The sequence below is a fragment of the Suricata suricatta genome, chromosome X, assembly GCF_006229205.1.
Source record: "Suricata suricatta isolate VVHF042 chromosome X, meerkat_22Aug2017_6uvM2_HiC, whole genome shotgun sequence".
NCBI lineage: Eukaryota > Metazoa > Chordata > Mammalia > Carnivora > Herpestidae > Suricata > Suricata suricatta.
The window spans coordinates 40,304,179-40,332,138 of record NC_043717.1 but is presented as its reverse complement, the minus strand read 5'-3'; the positions used below and the strand labels follow the sequence as shown (position 1 = coordinate 40,332,138).

At 48.7% G+C, this 27,960-nt stretch overlaps 1 protein-coding gene across 2 annotated transcripts; it reads left to right on the top strand.

Annotated features, from left to right (window-relative positions):
* Positions 1–176: 176 nt before the first annotated feature.
* On the top strand, positions 177–27,684 carry OTUD5 (OTU deubiquitinase 5). 2 transcript variants are annotated; one of them, XM_029929608.1, is made up of 9 exons: positions 177–298; positions 10,751–10,841; positions 18,167–18,231; positions 18,319–18,475; positions 18,573–18,721; positions 22,978–23,181; positions 24,638–24,839; positions 24,927–25,040; positions 25,333–27,684. In XM_029929608.1, exons 1-9 carry the CDS (start codon positions 275–277, stop codon positions 25,452–25,454), a joined length of 1,128 nt encoding a protein of 375 aa, XP_029785468.1. In that variant the 5' UTR covers positions 177–274; the 3' UTR covers positions 25,455–27,684. The 2 variants fall into 2 exon arrangements, with proteins under 2 accessions (XP_029785468.1, XP_029785469.1); XM_029929609.1 differs by having other exon boundaries at positions 10,748–10,841; positions 22,978–23,163.
* Positions 27,685–27,960: the final 276 nt, after the last annotated feature.

Genomic DNA, 27,960 nt, shown 5'->3' with positions numbered 1-27,960 from the left:
TCCTCCTCCTTGCGGGGGTCCTGGTGGTCCCGGCGGTGGTCCCGGGGACGCGCTGGGCTCAGCGTCGGCGGGTGTGGGCGCGGCGGGCGTGGTGGTGGGCGTGGGTGGAACCGTAGGCGTGGGCGGTTGCTGCTCCGGACCGGGCCACAGCAAGCGGCGGCGTCAGGCGCCCGGGGTCGGAGCGGTTGGCGGGGGCAGTCCGGAGCATGAGGAGGTCGGCGCGGGTTACAACAGTGAGGACGAGTACGAAGCTGCTGCAGCTCGCATCGAGGCTATGGACCCCGCAACCGTTGAGCAGGTATGGGCTGGAGGTGATAGGGGAGTGGATGTGGTGGGTGGGATCCCCAGACTGGGTAGGGACCCAAGGAAGGCTGTTTGAGGTCGCCCCAAGGGACCTACGTCTTCTCTGGTGCTAGGGGCCTAAGACACTCTCTTCCCCACCTCCCACCAAGGACTTGGGGGTTAGAAGTCCCAAATAAGATGGCGGACTTAACGATGGAGTCCATGGTCTCTTCTGGGACCCATAGCCATTATTCCCGGCCCTGAGAAGTTCTCGTGTAGGGCCCGTAGTGGGAATGCCACCGGAGAGAGGAGTCTCATGACTCCCAGGGACCTTGGTTTACCCGTTCGGTGTTTTGAGATTTTCTTTCCTCTGGGATAAGCGTCTAAGATTCCTCCTCAAGGGAACACATGTGGGATGGAAAGCTCAAACATGTTTGAGTGTCCCCAAGATATCTGAACCGTTTTCAGGAGCTTGAGACAATCCCTCCCCTTCTTTTTCAGGGGAGAAAAAACACAGAATCACTCCATGAATTCCAATGGAATCCTTAAGATTCCAGAGACTTACTTAAAGGTTCTAAGCATTCTTTCAAGGGCCTAAGATTCTGTCTTCTAGAATCAGGAGCCTGACACACACACACACACATAAATGTATTCCCTTCAGAGGAAGGTATCTTCTAGTTTTTCTTTAGGGAAATAAGATTACTTTCGGGGAGAGAAGATTCCCTTCTCTTTGGGGACAAGGGCCAAAACTAACACTCAGGGACCAGAAACTACTAGGGTATATGCGAGATTCATCTCTTTTCCAGGTGACAGGGGTCTGTGCTTCCTTTCAGTGGTCTGACACCTCCTTGGGGACAAGAGTCTGAATTTTTGTCTAGGATCTTAAGCTTCTTTTAAGTGGTAGATCTTCAGCTCTTCCCCCACCTCCCCAGCCTCAGCCTTTCTTCAAGAAAATAAGCCTCACTGTTTTGGGTACTTGAGACTAAGCGCCTCCTGCTTATGAACTGGGGCTTGCAGAGACTGGGTCTGAAGCCTTTTCAGGAGATGGATACCGCCCCCCCAAAGGTCCCATGAAAGGTGAGGTCTTAGAGGTCCTTTCTCCTCAAGGATTGGTATCTGAGTGTTCTCCTTGGGGGTCTGAGACACCTCCCCACAGACACAAACACAGGGGTATGAAATTCTACCCTAATTACGAAGGACTGAAACATACTGTGGGTGCTAAAAGCCCTCTTTTCCCCCCGAAACATTGATCTGAGTACCCCCTGCCCCAAGGGCCTTAGCTTTTTGTCAGGGATGTAAGATCCCTGCTTTGGGAACTGTGGCCAGATACCACTCTTCAGGGGACATGGGCAGCATGGAATCCCAGAGATGGAGCCTGAGGTCTTCCCATGGATCAAGGGCGTGAGACCCATTGCACCAAGGACCCTTGAGCTTGCCCTCAAGGACAAGGGATCCATCAATATCCCCAGTGACTGCTGTGTCTCTAGAGATGGGGTCTGGTCTTTTTCCCTCAAGGAATTTAAGGTTCTCTCAGGAACAGGAGGACTCCTTCCACCTTAGGACTCAGAATTGAGCCCCACAACCCTTTTCTTGGGGACGTGGATACAGAGTCCCTGGAAAATAAGGCCCTGAGTCTCCCCCTAACAGTTTAAACTTTGAGGTACATGAGACACTTCACCCACCTTAGGATCTGAGACCTGAATCTATCCTGAAAGTACTAATTGTCACCTCACTTTAGATAGCATAGGTATATCCCAGTTTTAGGGACCTTTGAGGGACCTAAGATTTTTTTGTTTGGGGTACTTGAGCTTCAGACCATTTGTAAACTAAATTCTGAGAACTTCCCCCTCCCCTTGGGGACCTGAATAAGACAGGATTCTGAGGAAGAGTCTCAACCTTTTCCCAGGGGCCTAAACTCCTCAGGGACAAGAGATCCTTTATCTTAAGGAGGGGCTCGAGTCCCCCTTGGGTATGAGGCCCTTTACCCCTCCCCACAACCAGACAATCCTTTCTTAGGGAGAGGGACATGAGGGCCTCTCCAGTGTGGCCTGAGCCCTCCCCCATTTAACAGAAGGACCCAGGTGCTATATAGTTATAAGAACCCCTTACCTGAGACTCCACAGGCCAGGAAGATCTTCCTACTTTCTATGAGAAGGTTGCCAGGTACTGAGGACTTGGGGGCTGAGGACTCCCCTCAAAAACTAGGAGATACTCTTGAGTCTCTCTCCCTGACCCAGCTCTGTTTGCTTCTCATTTCCAGGATCAGAAATATTCTGAGCTTCCTGAATTGCTTTCAAGAAGCTTTTTTCTTACTGGAGACATCCCCACTCCAGGGAAATTATCTATCCATATTCCTCTTCCCCTTGATTCAGATAAATCTTTCTGTACTTCACAGGGGCCAGGGCCTCATCTTGAGCCCCCTGTCCTTGCTCTCTTTCTACCTTTTACTACTACGGGTAGAATAAATTGTCTGGGCCTACAGGGTCAAGGCCAGGAATAGTTTCTCTCTGATTGTAGTAGGCTGCCTTTCCTCCACAAAACTAGGGAGTGCTACATCCCCGGTCCCTGGGACATAAAGGAAAGTTGTGTGCTGCCATGGTGACTGGAAAGACATCTTACATCCCCTTTGCATCTTCTAGGCTGGGAGTCCCTCCACCATAAGAACATGCGTGGTAGTAAAACTCTGTGGTGCCTTCCCAATGACAGGGGGAAGGCTTTTCTTCTCTTCACACTTCTTGGGACAAAAGGAGAATAAGATGCTTCTTTCTGCCTCACCTGGTCCAACTTGGGGCTTTTTGGGGATAAGAAGAGGGGAGATTCTTCCTGCTGTCCTAGTCTTCATCCTGAACTGTCACCTAGGACATTTGTAGCCTTGGAGGCCCCTTAGATCCCATGGGAAAGATAAATTGGTGAGAGGAAACCCAGATAGTGAATCCTTGTTCTGACTACTCAGACTTCCTATCTGTTTGGATGCTGGGACTACCCCTACTGATTTTAGGAGCTCTTTAGGCACCCTGGGGTTCTGGTGCTGGGGAGGTAGTGATGTCAGAGGTTTGTTTTCCAGACATGGCTACCTTACTGAGTTTACCCTGTAAAAAGAATGACTTGTAAGTCTCCTGAGCTTGAGGACCCCGCAGAGCATTTTAAGAATGGGGTGTGCAGTGCTGAAGTGGTCAGAGATGCTGGACCTGGCACTGTAGCCAGAGTACCTGGGTTCCCACTCTGGCTCTGCTGGAGCTTTGCTGGATGAACCAGAATAGTTAGGTCTGTGTTCTCTGGTCTCGGTTTCCTCATTGGTCAGGTAAGGAGGTGGTGAGGTGTCGTTGAGCTTTGGGATTTTAGGGAACTCATACCAAAGCCCTCGGGATCTGGAGGTGACAGAGATTAGTGGGTGTCTTTTGAGGAAAAACTGGGCTCCTTTCCTTCTCTCCCTTGCCACTCTCTTCCCTCCCAGCCACCCAAACTTGGTGGGCAGGGCAAGTGTCTGTTCAGTGTGAAGTTGAGGGTTGGCAGGCAGTGATTTATGCCCAGCTGTGTCATGGTGAATGAGCTTGGGGGTTGCCTGTCAGGGGGCCTATTGGATGGTGTGAAGTTATGGCTGTGTGGGGGAAAATTGGGGGCTTTGGAGCTGGGCAGGCCTGAGTTCAAACCCTAGGGTCTTCTGCTTGGCTGTTTTATGACTTCAGGCAAACTCTCAGTTTGCTTCCCCCCCCCCCCCCCCCCCCCCCCACCCCCGCCAAAAGTCCACCCATGCCTGGGCTTATGGAGTGTATGAGTGCCTGGCCCACCTCAGAGCTTGGTGGATTTCTTCTCTTGAAATTTCCCTAGGACAGTCTAGGTTGTTCCTGGGAGGCTTTATAACAATTAAGCTTTGTTAGCAAAAAGATCTTTCATTTGGCATCTAGGAACCTTCCAGTTCCTTTGGTGGGGAGACAGAGTCTTATAGAAGGATGTGGTTCTCGCCTGGGCCTTCTGGATTTGAGTTCTGTATCTTTCAGGCAGTTCCTTTTTCTGGGCCTCAGTTTCTCCAGCTTTGAAATGGGTAATAATGAGGAGGGAGGCTGGACTCATTTTTCAGAAGCTGGTTGTAATCTCTTGATTCCCTGCCCGCCACTCTCCCTACCTGTTTTGAAAGTTTTGGGTAAGGCCCATTGGCTTATGGGGGTCTGTTACAAAGTCTCAAGCAATGTTTGGCTTCCTTCTCCTCTGACAGTGCTGTAAGCCCTTGAGTTCAATTTTAATGGCTTTATTGAGATATTCACACACCATAGAATTCACCAATTTAAAGTGTACAATTCAGTAGCTTTTAGTGTATTGAGTCGTGCACCCATCACCACGATCGATTTTAGAACATTTTCATCACTTGCAAAAGAAACCCTGTACCATCCCCATCCCTCAGTCCCAGCAACTACTAATCTACTTTTCTTCTTGATTGATTTGTCTATTCTGAACAATTCATAGAAATGGAATCCTAAACGTGCAGCCTTTGTATCTGGGTATTTTTCTCTTAGCATATTCTTTTCAAGGCTCATCCATGTTTTACCATACTTCATTTCCTTTTGTTGAAGAATGATAGAATCTTCGTTTTTTAACCCAACCCTCTCCCCTTGCCTCCTCAGTGGCCCGGGAGTAGGTTTGGGGCCTCGCTTCTTTCTCATTCCTTCACCCTGGAGAGCTTGTGTTGCTCCTTAGAGAGCAGTGCGCCTCTGTTTTTCATTGGATTGGTTGCCTGTGTTTTGCCCATGGAGCTGAGCCAGTGTCCCTGGGTGATTTGGGGGGAGAGAGGGGTGGTCTTGGCATCAGACTTCCTGGGACAGAGCTGTGAAGGCCAGAATACTAAACACTTCTTGGCCACGAGCTCTGGGAAGACATCTGCCCACGAGCTGCCACTTCTGCTGCCATCTTCCCCTGCCCCCTCTGTCTTCAGTGGCAGCTCATTCATTGATAGGCAGGGTCAGCAGCTTCCCAGACTGGGAGGGAGAATTCCAAGCTTCTGCTGCCTTCATTCTAATCCCTGGGGGGATGCTAGAGAGGTAGATCTGCAGGACGGGAATCAGGCCATATTGCCTCATGGCTCACACCAGCGAGTGCTACAAGCGGATTGTATTAGTTTCTTGTGGCTGTTGTGACAAATTACCACAAACTGAGTGGTTTAGAACAACAGAAGTGTATTATCTCATAGTTCTGGAAGCCACAAGTCCAAAACCAGTTTCCTGGGCCAAAATCTAAGTGTTGGCAGGGCCACACTTGCTGCAGAGGCTCTAAGGAGAGTCCAGTAGTCCAGCTTCTGGTGGCTGCCAGTGTTCCTTGGTTTGTTATCGCATCACTCCAACCTCTGCCTGATTTCATACTGTTCTCTCTGTTTATGCGTGGTCTCATCTTCTGTGTCACGTCTTCCTCACACTTGTAACTGCGTTTAGGTCCTACCTGAATACTGCAAGGTAATCTCCCCATCTCAAGACCCTTAACTTAATCACACCCCAAAGACCCTTTTTCCTTACAAAGTACCATTTACAGTTTCCAGGTTTAGGGCCTCTGATACCTGTGGGTGGTCATCATTCAGTGTACTGTAGGGATATTCTTGCTACCCTTCCAGGGAGAAGAAGGGAATCCATTAAGTATTAGTCTACTGGGTAAAGTCATGTAATATTGGAGTCTGTCCAGTAACTCTATTATTGAGATGCTTCCTATCCTGTTTCACAGATTGGAATACTGTGGAGTTTTCAGAGTGGTTCATCACATGGTTAATAATTGGTGGAGCTGGGTTTTAACCTAAATCAGTTGGGTCCCACAGTCTGCTTCAACTTCTCTTGGGCCTTTGGTCCAGTAGGTTGCAGAGTCTTACTCCTGGGATCCCCTGATGTCAGAGAACTTTGTCCAGCTCCCTTATGGAGGCTCAGATGTGGAAGGGACTCACCGACAGGCTCAGCAGTGGCCTTGTAAGATTCATGATCCAGACTTGACTTTCTCTGGCTAGAACATTGTGACTTAAACTTAACAATGGCAGGGCTAGCCCCCAGCCCTCTCTCCCACAAGCCTTTCCTTCCTGGGCCACTTTCTTAAATTGTTCCCAAGTTGGCATCTTTCTCAGAGGTTCCTGTCCAGCTGCGGAAGGAGGAAACTATGCTAGAGGCTCCTAGAACTCAAAAGTCTTACTGGAGCCCAGGACCATGACCTCCTGTTTTCTTTCCCCAAAGGGAAAGGCAGGGTTTCATCCAGAGTCTAAGCCCTTAAGGCTGCTGTAGGCCACCCACCAGTGAGTAGGTAGTGGTCTGGCCTCCAGATTCAGGCCTCCTTCATTTTTAGGGACAAACCAGGATTTTCCTAGGATGGACTGCCAGGTATCTCCACACTGTGGTTCATGAGGCCTCTCCTATAACCTCTATACTAGGCTTTGCTGGTGCCCTAAACCCTAGCTCTTTTGCCTTTGTCAGATGAGGATAATGCTCACTGGCAGCTGGGCTGTGGTAAGAATAATTAAGTGAAGTCACCTTTTGCATCAGGCACCTGGCATGGGGCAGGCAATTGGCAAATATGAGTTCATCTTTCTTCCTGACCCCGCCCTGCTTACCTGCAGGGTCCTACCCAGGACTTCCGCTGTCTGGAGTTATTGCTGGGCCTTTGGCATCCCTGGTGCTTTGTGGCAGAAGTGATTTTTTTAATTAGTTAATTTATTTAATCTCTACACACAACATGGGGCTCAAACTCACAACCCCAAGACAAAGAGTCACATGCTCCTCCAAATGAGCCAGGCAGGTGTCCCCAGAAGTGATTTCTTACCCAGTTAACAAGCACGTTTTAATCCTTTGGTCAGCTGGCACCTCTGCTCAGGTGTAAGCCTTAATGACTGGCCAGGTCCCTTCCTCTGTGTTTCATAGCACTGTTTGTTCAATTCTTTCACTGCCCTGCTCACCCTCTGTGTGGTCATTTCCCTGTTTCCCTACCCCCTGGCAATTTGTGACCTTATCGAGGGTAGAGACCAAGTCTGATTCATTTCTCCGTCCTCATTGCCAGCCTTAGTACAGACAGGGTCTAACTTAGAAGCTGCCTGGTAAACTTTTGTTGGATGAATAAGTAGGGGCCCCTCTCATCCTCTTTGATCACCTCAATCTCGTTTCCCCCCCCTGCACACACACTTGAGGGCACGAGGTTGCTGTGTGCCCTTCTTTTTTAGAACTTCTCTTTCTGTCCATTCTGCACCTTTAGTCGTAGTTGTAGCTTCCCAGCTGGTGACCCTTGGGTAGGGCAAGTGCCATGGTGTTGGGATATGGCTGTCCCTGCAGGGCAGGGATGGACTTGGGGGAACTGGCTAGTCCACAGTCTCTTGGTTTGTAGAGAGGCACCTGGATGCTGGGCTGTTGTGCACAAACAAGAGTCTCTACTGTCTGTGGAGCCCATTAAGGGCTTCTGGGTACCTTTGTCATCTCTGGAAAGCCAGCAACACCTTCCTGGAGTGTGGGCCCTAATGGTGGGCTGCTGGGCATTCCCTGGTCAATCCCCTCTTCATCCCTTACTGTCCAGCCACTCACCTAGGACTCTCTGAGGGCCTCTCAGTTGTGCATGGTCTCTGTGCCAGTCTCGACCCTTCTGTGACTGGTGACTTAGATTATTTACAAAGCCTTTTCAGGTCTTGAAGATCCTCTGAGCTTCTTGATGGCTCCATCAGGTAGATCACATATCCCCAGTTTGATAGGAAACTGAGGCTTGGAGAGTTAACGGCAGTATACTTGAAATCATGCAGCGAGTGAGTGACAGCTGGGATTGGAATGCAGAGCTTTTGGCCTCCAGACCCTGTACTTCCTACTCTGTTGGGAATTTTGCTCACCTGAGCTGGGGAAAAGTGGCCTACAGAGAGGTGATCCCCTCTGTCTAGTCAGATCCTATAAATCCCGGGGAGCGTGGTGTCCCAAAGGAGCAGGCTTGGGACTTCTGGTCCCTAGCCTGGATGCTAGGTAAAGTTGGCTGCCTCTGGTGGCCAGCAGAGGGCGTGAGGGACCCGAGAAAGGTCTGCTGCTTCTAGTTGTTTTGTTTTGAAATGGAAAGTATGTTTTAAGTGACCCGTGGACATTATTTTTTTTTAATAGACTTAATATTTTAGAGCACTTTTAGGTTCACAGCAAAACTGAACAAAAGAGGGGCACGTGGGTGGCTCAGTTGGTTAAATGTCTGGCTTGGGCTTAGGTCATGATCTCATGGTTCATGAGTTTGAGCCTCGTGTTGGGCTCTGTGCTGACAGCTTAGAGCCTAGAGACTGCTTTGCATTCTGTGTCTCCTTTTCTCTCTGCCCTTCCCCCATTCATGCTCTGTCTCTCTCCCTCTCTGTCTCTCTCTCAAAATAAACAAACATTGAAAAAATTTTTTTAACTGAACAGAAGAGTTCTCATATTGAACTGGCAGTTCCCATATATCCCTTGCCCTCACGCATGCATAGCCTCCCCCATTATTAACATCCTCCACCAGAGTGGTGCATTTGTTACAATCAGTGTCCATGTAGGACACGTCATAAACACCTAGAGTCCACGGTTCACATTAGGTTTCACTCTTGGTGTTGTACATTCTATGGGTTTGGACAAATGAATAATGGTATATAACCACTTTATTTATTTAAAAAATTTTTTAATGTTTATTTTTGAGAGAGAGAGAGACACAGAGTGTGAGCAGGGGATGGTCAGAGAAACAAGGAGACACAGAATCAGAAGCAAGCTCCAGGCTCTGAGCTGTCAGCACAGAGCCTGATGCGGGCTCAAACCCACAAACTGTGAGATTATGACTGGAGCCAAAGTCGGAGGCTTAACCGACTGAGCCACCCAGGCGCCCCTATTTTTTTTTTTAATTTTTAAGTTATATTTTATTTGAGAGAGAAAGCATGAGTCAGGTAGGGGCAGAGAGAGAAAGAATCCCAAGCAGGCTCCACACTGTTGGGATGGAGCCTGATGCAGGGCTTGAACCCATGAACTATGAGATTGTGACCAGGGCCAAAGTCAGATGCTTAACTGACTGAGCCACCCAGGTGCCCCGACACATACCCACTTATAAAGTACCATACACAGTAGTTTCCCTGCCCTAAATATTTTTTTTCTGCCTATCCGTTTTTTTTTTTTAGAGAGGGAAGGGCAGAGGGAGAGAGAGGTTTTTTTTTTAAGTTTATTTTTAAGAGAGAGTGAGTGGGGCAGGGGCAAAGAGGGGGGGGTGACAGAGGATTTGAAGTGGGCTCTGTGCTGTCAGCACAGATGTGGGGCTCGAACTCACAAACTGTGAGATCATGACCTGAGCCAAAGGCAGACGCTTAACCGACTGAGTCACCCAGGCACCCAGAGATATTTTTTAAGTTTATTTCCTGAAACACAGAGAGTGAATAGGGGAGGGGCAGAGAGAGGGGGAGAGAGAGAATCCCAAGCAGACTCCATGCTGTAAGCACAGGGCTCGATCCCACAAACCGTGAGATCATGACCTGAACCAAACCAAGAGTCAGATGCTTAACCAACTGAGCCACCCATGCGCCCCTCCATTATTTTAAGTCTGAAAATATACATTTGTCCAGGCTCAGTAAATCTGAACCTTTGGGGTCAGATGTGCTTTGGAATTTAGAGAAATTTCAGAATTTAGAAAACTTAGCTGATGTGTGTACTGTGTGTCAGGTAACACCTCTGGTGGAGTCTGTGGCAGTACCTCATGAACGCCTGAATGGTTCTGCATGGAAATGTTTGAATGTTCACCTCCAAGTGGGATAAATAGGTTCTCACCAGCTCAGGTCAGGTTATGATGGCGGATGAATTAGAGGAAGACATTTGGTTTTCAAAGATTTTTGAGTTTTGGAATTTCCGCCAAGGGATTGCATACTTCTCATTAAGGTGGTCAAATAAAATCACCTGTAATGCCAACTTTTAGGGATATTTTGTTGTATGGTCTTCCATACAACATGTTACATGTTTGTATACATATAAGTACATATGTTAATCTTGCTCAGTTGTGAGGTCATACCTTGCATGCATTTTGCCTTATACAATATATCTTGGCATTCTTTAGCTATATGTAGGGCTTGGGATCTAGGCTCTTGCCAGTTACTGACTCCTCAACATTTTCCCTACCCTAAGTGACTATAGAGGGTCCCCAGGTGAAACTCCCTGAGGTAGAGCCAGTTCTCCACTGCTTCCCCCCCCCCCCCCGCCTTCCAGGTACTTGCTGGGTCTGGGCCTCTGGCTGCCTATGGAAAGGTCAAGCATTGGATTCCCAACATAGTCAGCAGGGGGTCAGTCAGAGGCCATTCTGGGAGCAGGTCTTCTTCTCACACAATGACTTATTCCCTGAAAGAAAGGGACTCCTCTTCATATGCATGCATGGAGTGTCGATCAGGGCTGGGAGCTTGACCCTGCCAGTTAGCTAGGCCCTTCAGGAACTGGAGGGCAGGACCATGGGGAGGGGGTACAGGTCTTTTCTGTTGCTGACCTCTACCTCTTCCCTCCAGCAGGAACACTGGTTTGAAAAAGCCCTGAGGGACAAGAAGGGCTTCATCATCAAGCAGATGAAGGAGGATGGCGCCTGTCTCTTCCGGGCTGTAGGTGAGTCTCTGCCTCAGCCTTCAGGGGCCTAAAGGTGCCCCTGAGCTATTTCTTATTTTTAGGAGTAATCCCTGGTACAGGGTTGAGGGTACAGTTTACTGGTCTTTCAGGGAGTCCAGGCCCCAGCTTCAAGTTAGTATCTGGCCTCTAGCCTTTGGTGATGAGGCAGTGTGGTGGCACAGAAGTAATAATAACAGTAATAAAGAAAATAATACGTGGGGAAAGATTGCATTGTGAGCCACTAAAGAAAACCCTTTTTAATTCTCCCCCAAGCTAGGTAAGTGTAGGGACTATTGTGGTTTCCATTTGTCAGATGATAAAAGCAGCTTAGAGTGGGGAAGTGACTTGCCCAAGATCAGGTAGTACATGGAAGAGTCGAGAGTCTCTAGGTTAGGTTAGTCTGAGGCCCATGCTCTTAACCATAGCACACTGCTGTCACCCTGGGGCCATGTAATTTTTTTAAACTTACACAGAAGTAGAATAGTGAATCCTCATGTGCCTATCATTCATCTTCAAAATAGTCATCAACACATGACCAGCCTTGTTTTATCACTACCTTGCCTGCTTTTTTTTTCACTCTTGAAGCAAGAGTATTTTTAAAGCAAAACCCCAACATTGGGTTATTTCATAGTAAATATTTATGTATGTTTCTCTGACAAATAAGGAATCTTTTTCTCTTTTTTCCTAACATAGCCAAAGTGTTGTTATTATACCTCACAACATTCATAATTCCTTAATACCATCAGTTATCCAGTCTGAGCAATATTTTTGAGCTCCCTCTGGCTCTGAACCTGTGACTGAATAGGCAGTTGTAAGGCCTTGTGCTAGTGTCCAGGGAAATTGAGGAATGTGATCTGACCCTTCCATTGGGGCTCTGATAATCTTCGAAGAAGAAGGGCCCTCTGATAGCAGCTTTGAGCTGGGAGTCAGAAGCGCTATCTTCTAGTTCTGGCCCTGATTCAAAAACTTCTGTTTCCTCATCTGTGAAATGGTATTGATTCTGAAGAACTCCTTGAATCCCTACAAGGTCTACTGTCCTCTCTGTGGCTAGCCCCTGTGACTACGGGTGGGATGGACTGACTCAGGCTCCACTTCTGGCTGTGCTACTGTTTCTTAGTGTGAACTTGGGCAACCAGCATTTTTTCTTGAGCCTATTTCCAAGACTGTAACAGGAGGCTGAGAGACCCAGTGTTGTGATGGATAAACGAGATTACTTTAGTAAATCCCTTTAGTACCTGACAGCTAGTAGGCCCTCCAGAACAGTAGCATCGGTAAAGCCTGAATGCTGTTTTCAGTGGTGTCTCAGAGCCACAAATGTGTGTTGAATGGGTGGAAGAAGTTTACATAGAGTGAGTGCTTGCCTCCCAGGTCTACCAAGGGGAAGAGGTTCAGGCAGTGGTCTGTGCTGGGAAAAATCTCAATCCTCCTTCCCCTGTGGCTCAAGTCTGTGTTCTCCTGGAATGCTTCCTAGAAAAAGTACTGGGTTTGGGGGCATCTTGGACCAAGGAAGGCAGAGAGAATAGGTGGGGACCTTTTAGGTCCTAGGCCCTGTACTGAAACCTCAGGCAAGATGTGGGATAAACAGGGCTACTGGTGGAGTGAATGTAAGAGAATGTAGCTGGGTATCTTGGTCTTGGGCAATCTTTGAGGCAGATCTTGGGGCTAGTAAAGACCTGGCTTAGGCAGTAACCCATATCAACAGCAATATTTTCATGTGTGTTCATCTAGCTGACTTCCCCAAGCACCCTCTGACACCACTGCCCCCACCGCCATAGGCCTTCCAGTAAAAGGCCTGAGCTTATAGGAAGAGCTGACCACGGCAGGTTGAAGGCCTTTCCCTATCAGCACTATGGCTACACATTTCCCCTGACTGGGCTGCCCTTGGCTTTTCTCTGTAAAACCTCAGAAGCCCATGGCCTCTCTCTCTAGAAGTACATGGTCGCTGGGTCTCCAGGCCTCATCTGGAGGTTTCCCTGCAACAGAGTGCACAGGACATGTGCCCTAGAAGGGGACTTTGTCTTCAGGCTTTCTGCTGCCCCTCTGCTTCCAGCCTAGCTTGTACAGGGATAGGTGGTAGTTGCACTGAGCTCCAGTGAGAAGGCCTACAGGTTTCCTACTTCCTGCTGTGCAGTGAATAGTGGAAGGAGCACGTCACTGAAGGTTGCAGTTGGAGCACACACAGAGACCACTCTGTTGTTGACCCTGGTTTTTTTTTGGCTGGCATTCAGCTTCGTGCTTCAGGTTCATCTACAAAATTGAGATCATTATCACTTGAGACAGGTGAGACAGGTGAGAAGGTTGAGGCTCAGAAAAGGGAAATAACACACTTAGGGTCATTAGTGGTAGAGCTGGCATGAGGACCCAGAGGTGTCCCAAGGACGCATTCTTTCTATGACTCTGGAAATTCCTACATTCTCAGCTTTGCAGTCAGCTGGCTGGGTTACCTCAGCTATATTCCTTGACCTTTCTGGGCCTTATTTTCTCCAAGTAGGAGCCTGGAGTTCTCTACTGTTGGGAATCCTGAGGCAAGTGGCTTTCTACCCTCTGTTTTACCTCTGTGGTCCAGGCGTCCGTGGTGTGAACCAGTATTCACTGCTCTCTCCCACTACCTCCTGTTGGGGACTTGTGAGCATCAGTGAAGGCTTGGGTGGAGTGGAAGTAGAAGCCTGAGTTCCTGAGGTATCCGGTGGCCCACCCTGCCCCTGCTGTGTTCAGATAAACTCCTCCTGGAAACATGAGTCTGCCTCTCTCCTGCCCTCTCCCCACCTGGCTTTGACTCAGCAAAAACCTCTGGCCCTGGCCTCTGTGGACAGAGTGGAGATCACACGTGTGTCTGTCTGCATGGGCCATGAGGAAAGAGCTGCAGCTGTACATGTTACAATAGTGGGGCCCAGAAACATTAGCCTGGACCATCAGCATTGGAGGGATGGATGTTTGATTAATTTTGCCCCCAGAGACAGGCTGTCAAGAGAACTGAGTTGAGGATATCTCCCCCACTGAAGGTGTGCCGTTTGGGGCCATGGGCGAGGTGCACACCACAGCTCCTTGATAGGCAGGTGAGGTGTTTTTTTGTGGCTCATTTCCTTAGTGGGGCTGGAATTCACACTGGGCCAGGAGGCAAGTGGGGAACAGATCAGGTTCCTGTCTTCCTCTGCTCCTGTGTGTACACACACTTGTGTGGTTTGTTTTTAGATTCCCTGCAGACACCAAGCTTCCTTTTCTGTCCTCAGCAGAATTTGCTGTGGCTCTTCTAGCAGGCAGGCAGCAGCCTGGTGGGGAGGGAGGTCCCAGGTGCCTCTAAAACAAATGGTAGAGCCCTATACTTAATTAAACTCCTTTAGACTACCCAGGCTCTCCTGTCTTGCTTCTGCACATAACTCTTTGGCAAATAGTGACTTTATTTTAGGGAGCCTAAGGAGGAAGGATTATGGAGGTTTGGGGGACCTTCCCCCAGGCAGTTGGGGAAGGATGTTGAGGCAAGTCTGTTAGAGCTGTTGGCTATTCCTCCCTCCTGTTAAGCCCCTGGCAAAGAGTAGGAAGGAGGTGGGGGTCCTCAGTTTGTACTGCCTTGCCTCTGTCCAGCCTTTAGTCTTTCTTGGGTAGTGGCAAGGGCAACTACTTGTTGAATGCAGTAGGTCTCTGTAGTTGTCAGGGTGGTATGGGTATTTGGCCTCAGGGAATGCCTTTGGCAGGATCTGCTGGTGTATGTGTGTGTGTGTGTGTGCGTGTGCATTTCTGTGCTGGTCTCAGCATGATCAGAGAAAGGACAGGTGCGTGGTCCTGACCTCTCTGTAATCTCTGCCCACTCCAGGCCTTTCCTGGATTCCAGCTGATTCCTGTTTGTGCTGGTGGTGAAACTGAGGCAGACAGAATCAGGCCTTGCCCTAGGGAGTCAGGTGACTAAGGTGATAGGGGGATTGGTAGTGGAGGTAACATCACCTGGAGCATCAGTGTTTGAAGTCACCCTTATTCCTTGAGAGCCTGGCCTCACCTTCACCTTCCCAGATGTGTGGCCTTGGGCCAGCTGTGCTGCATTTCTGTAGCTCAGTATCCCTCCTATGTAAAATAGAGCTTTTTGAGGGGTGAAGATAGAAGAAGTTGGAATGTGAAAAGGGCTTAATGGAACCAGTTGTAGTGCTTTCCTGAGGATTTCTGAGCCCTCTTTGGATTGGGGACAGAGGTGAGATAGTGGGGGACCCCCTTCAGCTGGACTCTGGGAAGGGAAAGCAGGTGCACATTGCCTACAAGTGCAGCGTCAGCAAGAGGAGGAGTTTCAGTTTCTATCAAAACAAGTTCTCTGAATTCCCCTACCTCTGCAGGTCCATTGGCCCTTTCCCCCACCTTGGCCCCCACAGGGAAATCCAGCCTAGCCCAGCCCCTCATCCCATGTGCCTACCCTCTGGGAGGAGGAAGGCTTTCTGGAGGACTGAGGTGGGGCTAGCAAAGTCAGGCAAGCACTGCCTCAGTGAGGGCTGCCTGTGTTTTTGCCCTGCCCTGGATGCTTGTCCCTGCCTTGGATCACTGTAAAGACTCTTCTTCTCTCTCTCTTTGGGGTAGTAGTATTGCTCTGTTTTGCTGGTTCAGATACACGTTTTCTTTCACATTGTATGATCCCCAAACTGGGGTATATCTTCTAATCAGTTAGGTGAGTCATACCGTGCCACCACCATCCCTAACCAAAGCTGTGATTTAAATGCATGCACGGTACCACCTATCAGTCCATCTTAGAATTGAAGAGAGAAGGGGATATCTTGGAGATAGGTAGGAAGGTAAAGTCATACCTTGCCCCACATTTCAGGGCCCTGTTTTGGGAAGCCTGTATTATTGATTTGATACTAATTTGGTTGCTAAAGATTTGAACTATGGATACAGAAGGTAGACCAGTAGACCTTTGAATTCAGTAAAGGTAGAGAGCCAGTCTTGCATGTGTGAGGAAAGATAGCCAGACTTCCAAGTTTGGGGCATTCCTCTGGCTGAGGGAGTGACAGAAATGAGGAAGGGCTTAATAAGTGGTTCCAGTGACATTCTGACTGACTTGTGGATGGTTGGCCATCTGAAAGAGTCATCGTTCACTCAACAAATGGAGCCCCATTTTTTGAACACCGAGTACACCTTAGGCATTCAGCAAAGCCTACCCCTAGTATTGACAGCTCCCTGTAAAAGGAAGAGGAGTTACTTTCCCCACGTCTTGGAAGAAGACATTGTGGCCCAGAGAGCTTGATGGCCTTGTCCAGTGCCACACAGCTAGGAGGCAGCATAGCCTTTCTGCTAAAGCAAAAGAGACAATGGCAGGGGAATGGGGCGGGGGGACCTACATGAGGTTCCCAATGCTCCCTTCCCTGTCCCACAGCCTCCCCTTCCATTTTCTTGCATCTGACATCTAACTCAGGTAGATCCATTTCCCAGGCCTGCAAATGCCTGTTGATCCTTCCCTAGGAACATCTCAGCCACCTCCTTGAGCTTGGTAGGCCGGCCCCTGTTTAACCCTTTTGCCGCCATCTCAGTTCCTGTTTACTGCAGCTGCTGGCAGCACTGACTCCTCAGCACCCCAAGCTCATTCTACATAAATAGCTCTCGGCAGCCACAGAGTGCTCTGTGGTCCTGGCTTCTAAGAAAGGCGGCAGCAGGGGGCCCCCAACCTGTGCGCAGGGCACGTGACTTGCTGGAAGTGCTGCTGGGGGGAGGTGGGGGAGAGTGTGGCCACAGAACCCACATCCTTGTTTACATCGGTGAAGGGGCTACCCCTTCCCGCCTTCACAGCTACCCTCCTCCTCAGGCCTCTGCACCTCCGAAGAGGACTTGAGACAGGCATTCGCCCCGTTTTCTGTCTCAGAAGTAACATTTTTCTCATTATCTCACAGAATTCTCCAGGGAGGGAAGGGGGAGGGCAGCAAAGGCATTCTTCCAGCAATTCTTCTAAGGCAAACTGGCTGTCATGGAAGAACTCTTTGGTGTTCCCTGTGGGATGTGACCCTGCCCCAGGGTGATCCCATCAGAGCAGCGTTTCTTGGGGACACAAAGGGAAATTCCCTCTTGGTCTTAGCCAGTGGACACCAGGCAGGCCTCGTCTTCAAGGCCACTTTAATTTCCCAGAGAGAAGACTCCCTGCCTTCCCCCAGCCTATCCATCCACTCAGCAAGCTCTTCAAGATTTCTTATACTGTATTGGGCTCTGAAGTGGTGTGAACTTCTCTTGGCCCTCAGTCGAAGTCAGAGTGCTCAGGCAGAGGAAGTCTGCACACATCTTTGATAAATCTGGTGATAGAAGTGCTCTGGAGGTTGGGAGGGATGGGGAATTGTATAAAGAACACATGGGTGTTTGACTAGGCAGTCGAGGAGGATGGAAAGAAAGCCCTGAAAAGAGGAAATGGCATGTGTGAAGATCCTCAGAGTGAGGCGAGAGGAGCCTGGTTCTTATTTTGACCAAAACCCCATGATGCCTAGACCATTTGGGCCATAGGCTGCCTTTCCTGAATTAAGCTTAAGTCCTGTTCATACGTGTCTTATTTCTCTTGCTTGATTGCATGCGTCTTGTAGGCAGGGGCAGGATTTTATTCACCTCTGTCACCTTCATAGTACCCCACATTCAGGCCCCACTATGGGTGGGGGACTCTAATACGTTAAGTGAATGTCCCAAGCCCTGTACTAGTCACCTTGTACCCATTATCTCATTGATCCCACAAGAGGCCTGCCAGGGAGTCATCCCCCTTGTTCCTGTTTTATGTGTGAGGCCCATGAGGCTCGGAACACTTGGGTTGCTTGCCTCTAGTCGTTTAGCTCACTAGTACCTGGCAGAACTGGGCTTGGAGCCCAGCTGTTTTTCTTGTCTCTTCTTTTCTATTTTTTAATCCTACAAAGGCCATGCTGGCTCCCAGGAGTCAGGAAAACTGTATTCTAGAGTTGAATCCATCAGACTCACTTGATGTGTGACCCTGGTGAAGCCACAAGCTCACCCTGAACCTTGGCTTCCTCACGTGAAGAGTGAAGGGGGAGCGTGGAATTGCTGGTGCTCAAGGCCGCTTAGGGGACTTAAAATGTTTGTTGACTTGTCTGAGTGGCCGGGCAAACCCTGGACAAGTCCATCTGCCTGAGTACTGGGGTTGTGTTCCTCTTGCCTGTACTCTTGTTCCTAAAGACTGTCCCTGCCTGCCTCTTTTTCCATGACCCCATTCCAGCCCACAAAGCCAAGCATTCTCCAGGCCTTTAGTGTAGGAAAAGGAGTTTCTCTGGCCCCCAGCCCTCCACCACCAAGGATGTTCCATGACTCCAAACTCTTCTCTGGTGGTAGCTCTTAACCCCAGCCTCTCCTTTCTCCTGTCCCCACAGCTGACCAGGTATATGGAGACCAGGACATGCATGAGGTTGTGCGAAAGCATTGCATGGACTATCTGGTGAGACCCTGCAGAGGCCTTGGGGTGGGGGCTGTGTGGGTGCATCTCCTCCCCCCACAGACCTTGACCCTCCAATCTGTTCTGCAGATGAAGAATGCTGACTACTTCTCCAACTATGTCACAGAGGACTTCACCACCTACATCAACAGGAAGCGGAAAAACAACTGCCATGGCAACCACATTGAGATGCAGGCCATGGCAGAGATGTACAACCGGCCCGTGGAGGTGTATCAGTATAGCACAGGTACTTCTGTGGTGGGTAGGTGAGCAACTGACTGCACCTGGTACAAGCCTGCCTGCCTGGCCCATTGTGGATGCTCCTTCCTTCTCTTTCTCTGCAGAACCCATCAACACATTCCATGGGATCCATCAAAATGAGGATGAACCAATCCGCGTCAGCTACCATCGGAATATCCACTACAATTCAGTGGTGAATCCCAACAAGGCCACCATTGGTGTGGGGCTAGGCCTGCCGTCATTCAAACCGGGGGTAAGTGGGTCCCCCTACTCAGGATGACTGCTAGATACAGAGGCCAGAGACATCTGTTGGGGTTTCAGTTCTGCCCTACTCCACAAAAATGTCCTGTCCCTTCTCTGAGTTGCCCCTGAGTTCTCACCTCTGTAAAATTAGGGAGTTAACTCAAGGGGATCTCAGGGCTGTCTGTGGTCTCCATTTGCCTGTCTGAGCTGGCTTACCCATCTTTCATGCCTGTTGATGGTTGGCATTTCGGGAAATGGAGGTTTATCTGGGAACTGTAAACCAGGGCTTGGGATGGGTATCTTGGCACCCACACGGATCCTTTCCTGAAACTCAGCAGTTATAGACAGCTGTGTTCAGAGACTTGAAGTGCGGGCCTGGCTGTACTACTTACTGGCTGTGGGACCTAGGGCAGATTACACAAGTCATCTGGCCTATACAGTAAGTGTCTAACACTGAGCCTGGTGCCTAGTAGGTACTCAGAAGGTGGCAGGATGTTTTCCAGCACATGCTGACAGATTCTCATTCTTTCTCATAAACAGTCCTCTTTTGGGGATTTTGCTATCTTCTATTTAGGTTTCACTTCCTATAAACCGAAAGTGCCCCTGCCTGATTTAAGGAAACGCACACCCTAACACCAACACACCCTCCAATGTAGGGTTTTTTTTATTTTGTCTTTTTTAAGTAAACTTTTAATTTTAGAACAATTTTAGATTGACAGAATTACTGAGATTAGAGAATTTCCATATTCCCCAGTCTGATTAGCATGTCAGCATAGAACATTTGTCACAATTAGAAAGCAATATTGATATATTAACTAAAGACCGTACTTTATTTAAACGACCTCAGTCTTTCCCTGATGATCTTATCTAGTCCAGGATGCCATACTACATTTAGTTTCTTGGCTCCTCTTGGCTCTGACCATTTCTCTGAGTTTTCCTTGTTTTTGTCTTTGATCTGTTTACAGACTAGTTTTGCCTTTTCTAGAATGTCATGGAATTGGAATCCTACAGTATTTCAGAGTGGCTTCTCACACATACTACTACATATTTATAAGATTCACCCATGACTTTCTGTGGTCTGATCACTCATTTTTCTTTTTCCTTTATTACTATTTTAAAAATTATTTTTTAATGTTTATGTTTTGAGAGAGAGGGCACAAGCATGGGAGGCACAGAGAGAGAGAGGGAGACACAGAATCTGAAGCAGCCTTCAGGCTCCAAGCTGTCAGCACAGAGCCCAATGTGGGGCTCGAACTCTCAAACCGCAAGATCGTGACCTAAGCTGAAGTCAGATGCTCAACTACATGAGCCACCCAAGCCACTCCTCTTTTTCTTTTTTGAAAAACTGGAATGCCTTATGGATTTTTTGGTAGACTTTTTTTTTAATGTTTATTTATTTTGAGAGAGAGCATGTATGCATGCATGCCATGGGGGGAGGGAGAGAGAGAATCCCAAGCAGGCTCCTCACAGTCAGCACAGAGCCCGAAGCTGGGCTTGATTCCACGAACTGGGAGATCATGACCTGAGCCCAAATCAAGAGTCAGATGCCCAACCAACTGAGCCACCCAGGCACACCTAGACTTAATTTTTTAGAACAGTTTTAGATCTCCCAAAAAATTGAGACGATAGTATAGAGTTCCCATGTATTCTTCCTGCTTTTCCCACCCCTGCCCAATAGTTTCACTATTATTAATATTTGGATGACTATGATACATTCGTTACAATATTTGAACCAAAAATATATTTTTAAATTTTTTTAATGTTTTATTTATTTTTGATACAGAGAGAGACAGAGCACGAGAGGGGGAGGGGCAGAGAGAGAAGGAGACACAGAACCAGAAGCAGGCTCCAGGCTCTGAGCTAGGTGTCAGCACAGAGCCTGACTCAGGACTTGAACCCACGAAAGTGAGATATGACCTGAGCCGAAGTCGGAGGCTTAACCGACTGAGCCACCCAGGCGCCCCTGAACCAATATTGATACATTATTATTATCATGTCTCTTTAGGTTCCCTTATTTGTGACAGTTTCTCATGTTTTCGTGTTTTTGATGACCTTCGCAGTTTTGAGGAGTACTGGTCACGTATATTGTAGGATGTTTCTCTTTTGGAATTGGTTTGTTTTTCTCTAGATTAGACTGGGTTTATGGGTTTTAGGGAGAAAGATCACAGTGGTAAAGTGCCATTCTCATCACATCAGATCAGTAGTATATACTGTGAACATGATTTATGACTGTTGAAGTTGACCTTGATTGCTATTGGAAGTAGTGTTTGTCAGATTTTCTCCACTGTAAAATTATTCTTTCCCCCTATTCCCTTTTTCATACTGTCCTGTTTGGAAGGAAGCCATTATCTACAGCTCACACTTAAAAAGTGAAGGTTATGTTTTCTTTTTGAGGACGTAGTATCTATATAAACTATGTAAAATTTTTCTGCAAGGGAGATTTGTGTCTTGTTCCCCATTTATTTATATCACTGTGGACTCAATGGTATTTCTTTTATACTGGATTGTAATCCAGTACTATTTTTATTGATTTTGATGCTCACATTTCAGTTTTGGGTATTGAGAGTTCTCTTGGTTGGTTTTTGCATCTCTTTGATACCCCCATCATTGTGGTGGTAAATTGTTTTAAATTTTGGCTTTTTTTTATGTTTCATTTATTTTAGAGAGAGAGAGAGAGAGAGAGAGAGAGAGAGAGACATGGCATGAGCCTCCCCTGCTCATGCCATGTCTCTCTCTCTCTCTCTCTCTCTCTCTCTCTCTCTCAAAAATAAATAAAACATTAAAAAAATTTAAAAAATTTTTGGCTTTTGTTTGTTTTTGTTTCATTTTATAGCACTTTCTTCGTTTCTGGCACTGTGAGGTTCTCCAGGTTCATCTTGTATGTTTTTTACCCCAATTCTAGAATCTGCCATTTCTCCAAGGAGCACTGGTTCCCTTTATTGGAGTATGTTATTAGAAACCAAAATCTGCAGGTCCCTGGGTGGCTCAGTCGGTTAAGCATCTTACTCTGGCTAAGGTCATGATCTTGTGGTTTGTGAGTTTGAGCCCTGCAGCAGGCTCTGTGCTAATAGTTCAGAGCCTGGAGCCTGCTTAGTGCGTGCATACGCTCGCGCGCGCGCGCGCGCTCGCTCGCTCGCTCGCTCTCTCTCTCTCTCTCTCTCTCTCTCTCTCTCTCAAAAATAAACATTAAAAAATTAGAAAAAGAAAACCCAAGATCTGGGTGCTGAGTATGCTCCCTGCTACTGGGGTGCCCTTGCTTTTAGGCCCCTTCGGCTGACAGAGCTCGGAAATCTACGTATAGTAGCCCACACATACACACTTATCTAGAAATATTTCTTTATGTAACCATCCCTATCTATGTGAAGCTGCAGTTCTTACTGATATCTCCAACAGATAAGGTACATCATTGTTTTAATTTGCAATTCCCTGATGACAAATGATGTTGAGCATCTTTTCATGTGCTTATTTGCCATCAGTATATCTTCTATAAGGTAATTGTGTGTTTAGACTATTTTGCCCATTTTTTAATTGACTTGTTCTAATACAGAGTTTTACATACTTTTTGGACTATTACACATAGGTAAAAATTATATTTTACATCATAACTTAGTGCACACACACATTGGTATGTAGTGTGTATATTTATATTAAAATACTGTTAGAATTTGACCGAGCAATACTTACATTTAATGCCTGTAATATGCTCTGGTATTTTTTCATTATTTTATTTTTAAAATGCTCTTGTATCTCATAGCCTGACAAAAAGTACTTTCTACAGTGTCCCACAACTCACAACACCCTATACCATGAGAATACTGTCCTCTTGCCCCCTTAAATGTCCAAATACTCCTTTCATCCTGTGCACACACAGCTAACTTCTCAGGTCAGGGGATCTTTTCTCCTTGTCCCATCTGGGCATGGGTGAAGAAGGCCTCAGCATTATGAAACTGAGTCATCACTGGGTGAGGCGTCTTTAAATTCCAGCAACCTGGCTGCCCCAGACATAGTACTTCAGTTAAAGTGTCTAGGGGTTGGGAGCAGGGCTTGTGAGTATAGGAGTTGGGAATGACAAATCCCACTACCCAAGCCTGCCTTCCCCTGATTTCCTGATGAATAGGCAGCAGGCTCAGGGGGTTGCTTAATAGGAGTACCTGCCTTTCTATCCCCTCTCTTTTGGGCCTACAGGCCCACAATCCTGAGCTAGTTCTGTCTCTTGGCTGGAGTTGAGGGTGTCACCCTACATCCCTGTTTCTCCCTGCCTTGCAGTTTGCAGAGCAGTCCCTGATGAAGAATGCCATAAAAACATCAGAGGAGTCATGGATTGAACAGCAGATGCTGGAAGACAAGAAGCGAGCCACAGACTGGGAAGCCACAAATGAGGCCATTGAGGAGCAGGTGGCTCGGGAATCCTACCTGCAGTGGCTACGGGATCAAGAGAAACAGGCCCGCCAGGTCCGCGGCCCCAGCCAGGTGTGTCCTGGGCTCTGTCACTGGCCTGGCCAAGAACCCCGTACTTCTCATGTTCTGCCCCCATACAGGGAGAAAAAATTAAGCAGTTTTGACATCTGAGAGAGAAGGAAGTTCCAGCTCATTCTGTACTGCACCTTGGCCTTAGTCTTGGCACTGTGCCTTAGAACTCTCAACACCTTTGCAGAACCAGCTCTCAAAAGAGTGAGGGAGGCCTGTCACTGGTGGTGATGTGGGATTGAGGGACACTTCCAGAGGGACAAGCTTTTGTTGAATGTCCGTGTGTGTCAGGCTCTATGCTAAGGATGTAAAACCAGGTCTGGCCTGCTCCAGTCTCAAAGACCCCCTGTCTACTGAGGGAGACCTACATCAGCAAGACCCTTGACCCTGTCTGGGAGACCAGTAGATGGGGCTCTGGTCAGTCTTCACACAGGAAGGTTGAATGTTTAGGGCAGGGAGGAGTCAGAGTGTGCAGGCATTTGCAGAATCACAAGGAGTTTAGAGTGACTGTAGATGCTGGCAAGAGTTGAGTCATTTCCTCAACAAATATTGATTACAGGTCTGTGCCAGGCACTGTTCTCAGTGTAGGGGGTTCATTGGTGAGCCAGGCAGGCCCAGATCTCTGTCCTTGTGATGCTTACATTTTGCAGAGTGGAACAAAATAAACAGTAAACATAATGAATAGACTAGTTGAGAGGTAGTCTAAATGAAACATGTAAAGCAGGGTAAAGGGAATGAGTAGGACTGAGGGGGCTGAGAGATCACAGTATTAAATAGCATGGTCAAGGTAGGCCTCAGGGCAGGTGAGATGTGAGCAAAAGCTTGCAGAGGTAAGGTAGTTAGCTAAGTGCATATGCCAGGCAAGGCAGAAGGCCAGCAAAGGCTCTGAGGTAGGGCACACCTGGTGTGATTTGGGTGCGGTCCGGAAGCCAGTGTGGCTGAGCAGAATGTAGTAAATGAAGTCAGAGAGGGGTTGGGGCCAAATTGAGAAGGGGCTTGTGGGCTGTGGTGAGGACTTTGGCTTTTACTGTGAGTGAGGCAGAAGCCATTGGGAGGATTGTGAGGAGAGGAGGGACAGGACCCCCCTGATTGCTGAGTGCAACATTGAATCTAAAGGGCAGGGGTAGGTGGAAGCAGGAGACTAGTGAGGCAGAGGCTACTAGAGTAGTCCCAGTGGTGACTGATGGCGGAGCTGGCTAGGAAGGAAGGAGAAAAGGGGATGGACTCTGGATTTCGAAGGTGGAGGTACAGGTTTCCTGTTAGATTAGCTATAAGAGTGTGAGGGAGGATTAAGGAGCTTACCTTTGTCCTGTGGTCTGCTCTGTGACCAGGAATGATAGTGGCCTATGTAGAAACTGTATCATAGCCAGAATTCCGGGAGGGAGCCAGCCCTCAGGGATGGGGCAGAGGAGGGTCACGACTGGTGTTGGTCCTTCCCTCCTCCTCCTTCCCACTGCAGCCCCGGAAAGCCAGTGCCACGTGCAGTTCCGCCACAGCAGCAGCCTCCAGTGGCCTAGAGGAGTGGACCAATAGGTCCCCGCGGCAGCGGAGTTCAGCCTCCTCACCTGAGCACCCTGAGCTGCACACCGAGTTGGGCATCAAGCCCCCTTCCCCAGGCACTGTCTTAGCTCTTGCCAAACCTCCTTCACCATGTGCACCAGGTCAGTGAGTTGGTGATGTGAGCATGCCAGGGTTAGGAGGTGCTACCTAGGTCTTGGGCCCTGCCTCTGACTATCCCTCTGCCCCAGGTACAAGCAGCCAGTTCTCGGCAGGGGCTGATCGGGCTACTCCCCCTCTCGTGTCCCTCTACCCTGCTCTGGAGTGCCGGGCCCTCATTCAGCAGATGTCCCCCTCTGCATTTGGTAAGCCTCCTCTATCTAGGGGCCAGGGATCAGCTGGGAGTTGGGGAGAGATGGAAGAACCAGCAGGTCCTGTGAGGGGGGCTCTCAGATCCTCTGGCCATCTCCCCAAGAAAAAGGAATTTTTCAAGCCCAAGGGATGTATCCAGAGGGGATCTGAACGGGATTTCATAGGCCCTGAGGAGCTTTCTCCATAGAAATGGAGTCTCTCCAGAGCCAGGGATCAGCAAAGGGTGAAGAGAAGGTGGACTGGGAGTGCTCCATCATCCTTTTCCCCTTCCTCTTGGCCCAGCAGGTCTGAATGACTGGGATGATGATGAGATCCTAGCATCGGTTCTGGCAGTGTCCCAACAGGAATACCTAGACAGTATGAAGAAAAACAAAGTGCACAGAGATCCACCCCCAGACAAGAGTTGATGGAGACCCAGAGACTGGAGACCATCTCCCAACGCCCACCACTCCTGCCCTCCAGTGCTGACCCACCTTCTTTGGCTTTCTTCCCTCTTGCCTTCTTCCCTCTTTCCCTTCCTTTCCTTCTTCCCCACTTCCCTCTGGCTGACCCACCACTGCGCCCCCTCTCATCGCTGCCACCACCACCATCACTCGTCTCTACGCCAGCTGACGTGCCCTGTTGCCCCCTGCACAGCACCATCCCTGCATTCCACAGGGGACTTGGGCAAGGGTGCCGAACATAGGTGAGAGGCACGCAGAGACAAACTAACTGGCAGCCAGGCAGTCCCCGAGAAGAAACATTCAGACAGAGGAAAGTCTCCCTGCCCCCCCCATTCCTTCCAAGTTCAGAAAAATTTGTTACCCCCAACTCCACAGTTATGCTGGGAAGGTGCGAGGGAGAAGTGGGAATTCCCCTTCCCAGTACCCCAAGAATGTTTGAGCCTTCAATGTTGAATTTTTTCTTTATTAAAGTGTACTTTTATCTTACAAAATCAACCAATCCAAAATGATATAGACAACAGCATTGGCTCTGTGAAGGCGGCATCTCTGGTTTGGGAGCAGGCCATGGGCCACAGAGGGGGCACAAAGATGTGGTTGCTGTCTCTAGCCTCCAGCTCTGTGGAGGTGTGCAGGGTCTAGAGTGCGAGCCGGGACAGGGTGGGGGGCAGGGAGGCAGGTGTCATATGGGCTTTGGACACTGAGACTCTGACCTCGCTGCATTCCTATTGCTTCCAAACCACCACCATTACCACCACCGGTCTCTTTGGAATCTTGGGGTGGGAGGCCTTTGAGGATCATGGCGGCCACCGCCTACCCAGGATTTGAGCATGGGGAGTGGGAGCAGCCTCAGCAGATGAGGCACCCGTGCCCTGCAGGTGTTGACAGGATCCACCATCTGTAATGTCCTTGGCACAATAAAACCAAATGTCAGTTTTCCCTGAGCGCCTCTGTTCTGTGTGGGGCACGGGGCGGGTGGGGCTCTGGGCAGAGGTGGTGATGGCATAGGCCTTGACTTGACCTCTGAGGGCTGCATGCTCTCCAGTAGGATATTTCTGCAGGCCCAGAGTTCATATTTGATTCACTGCTTACTAAACCAACTTCTGGACCTGTTCCCACCAAGAAAGTTCCATCTTTGCCTGCTGCCTCTGCCTTAGTACTGGCACCTGTACCCTGCCCGCCTTGTGTCCTGGGGTGTGATGGGAGCAGAGGAGTAGGAGCTTGAGGGCCAGGACTGAACTTCCAGTGTCTCTGCCTGCCTCCTTGCCTATATATGTTTGCTCTTTCCTTGTGATCTTTGATGAAGAAATGCTTTGCAAAGGCACAACAGAGGCTTCATATCAACGTAAGTTTAGTGGAATTGACTGGAGGGGCCTCCTGGGTGTAAGGAATGGTTGGGTTAAACCCTTTCTTACTGCTGTCCCCTAGTCTTCTGACCCCTTTTCCTTCCTTTCCTTGAGGTAATGTCAAGGCAGAGAAGGATGGCTGGCCCACACGTTTTATCAATTTTTTTTCCCGTGCCTCACTAATGGGTCCCCTGTGGAAGGGTGCGTGTCCAGGTCTGCCGGTGAGGGCATGGCTGGCCAGGTGGCCACCTGTGGGGTGTCTGTGGAATCCGCTGGTCATGCATGCAGATGTTGGGAGAGTTGGTTTGAAACCTACCTGGCTTTTTCTAGCTGTGTGGCCTTGGTCAAATCACAGGCTCTCTGAGTTTCAAGGGTTCCATCACGTGTACAACAAGAGTGATTAATGTCTACTACCTCACACTCTCTGGTTGTGAGCATGGAGAGGGAATGCATGTGGTCAACATAATGTATGAAGGCATGGTGCCTGGCACATTCTGAGAGCTCAGATGTTAGCAGATAGTATTTTTTCTAATGTTGAACTTTTCTGCACCATTTGGCCCCTGCCTACCTCTTCTTGGCTGCTCTGTCCAGTTTCATTGGCCTCTGCCTGGAATTTGCCCTTCCCCTGTCCTGAGCCCCCAACCTTGTCCTTCACAATGGGTAGAAGGTCACCTTCTGAGAAGCTCTGTGTGACTCTATCCATATTCTCACTTCTAATGTGTCTTTACTCCTTCCCCAGTAACTGTGCAAGGGCTGTGATGCCTGACTTAATCTGTGTATCTCTAATATCTGCACCCCTGCCAGGGCCTGGCAGGCTTACCATAGACCCCTAATAAATACTGGATGAATAAGGGAGAGTACATGTGTGTATTTGCTTTTTGAGTGTTGTCTATGTGTGACTTTGGTGAATCCCAAGTCTTCACATGCATCTCACAGTGTCTCTAGTGTGTGTGACAAGGGCTTGTTTCCAGGTGTGTCAGATGGTGACTGAGTGTGGGACTCTATTTCTGACAGTTTATGTCTGTTTCTGAGACAAGTGCATGTCTGCGTGGGTCTGTCTGTGACAGCGCATCTGTGGTTTCCTTCTGATGGGGTGGATGTCCGTTTGTATTCCTGTGACAGATTCT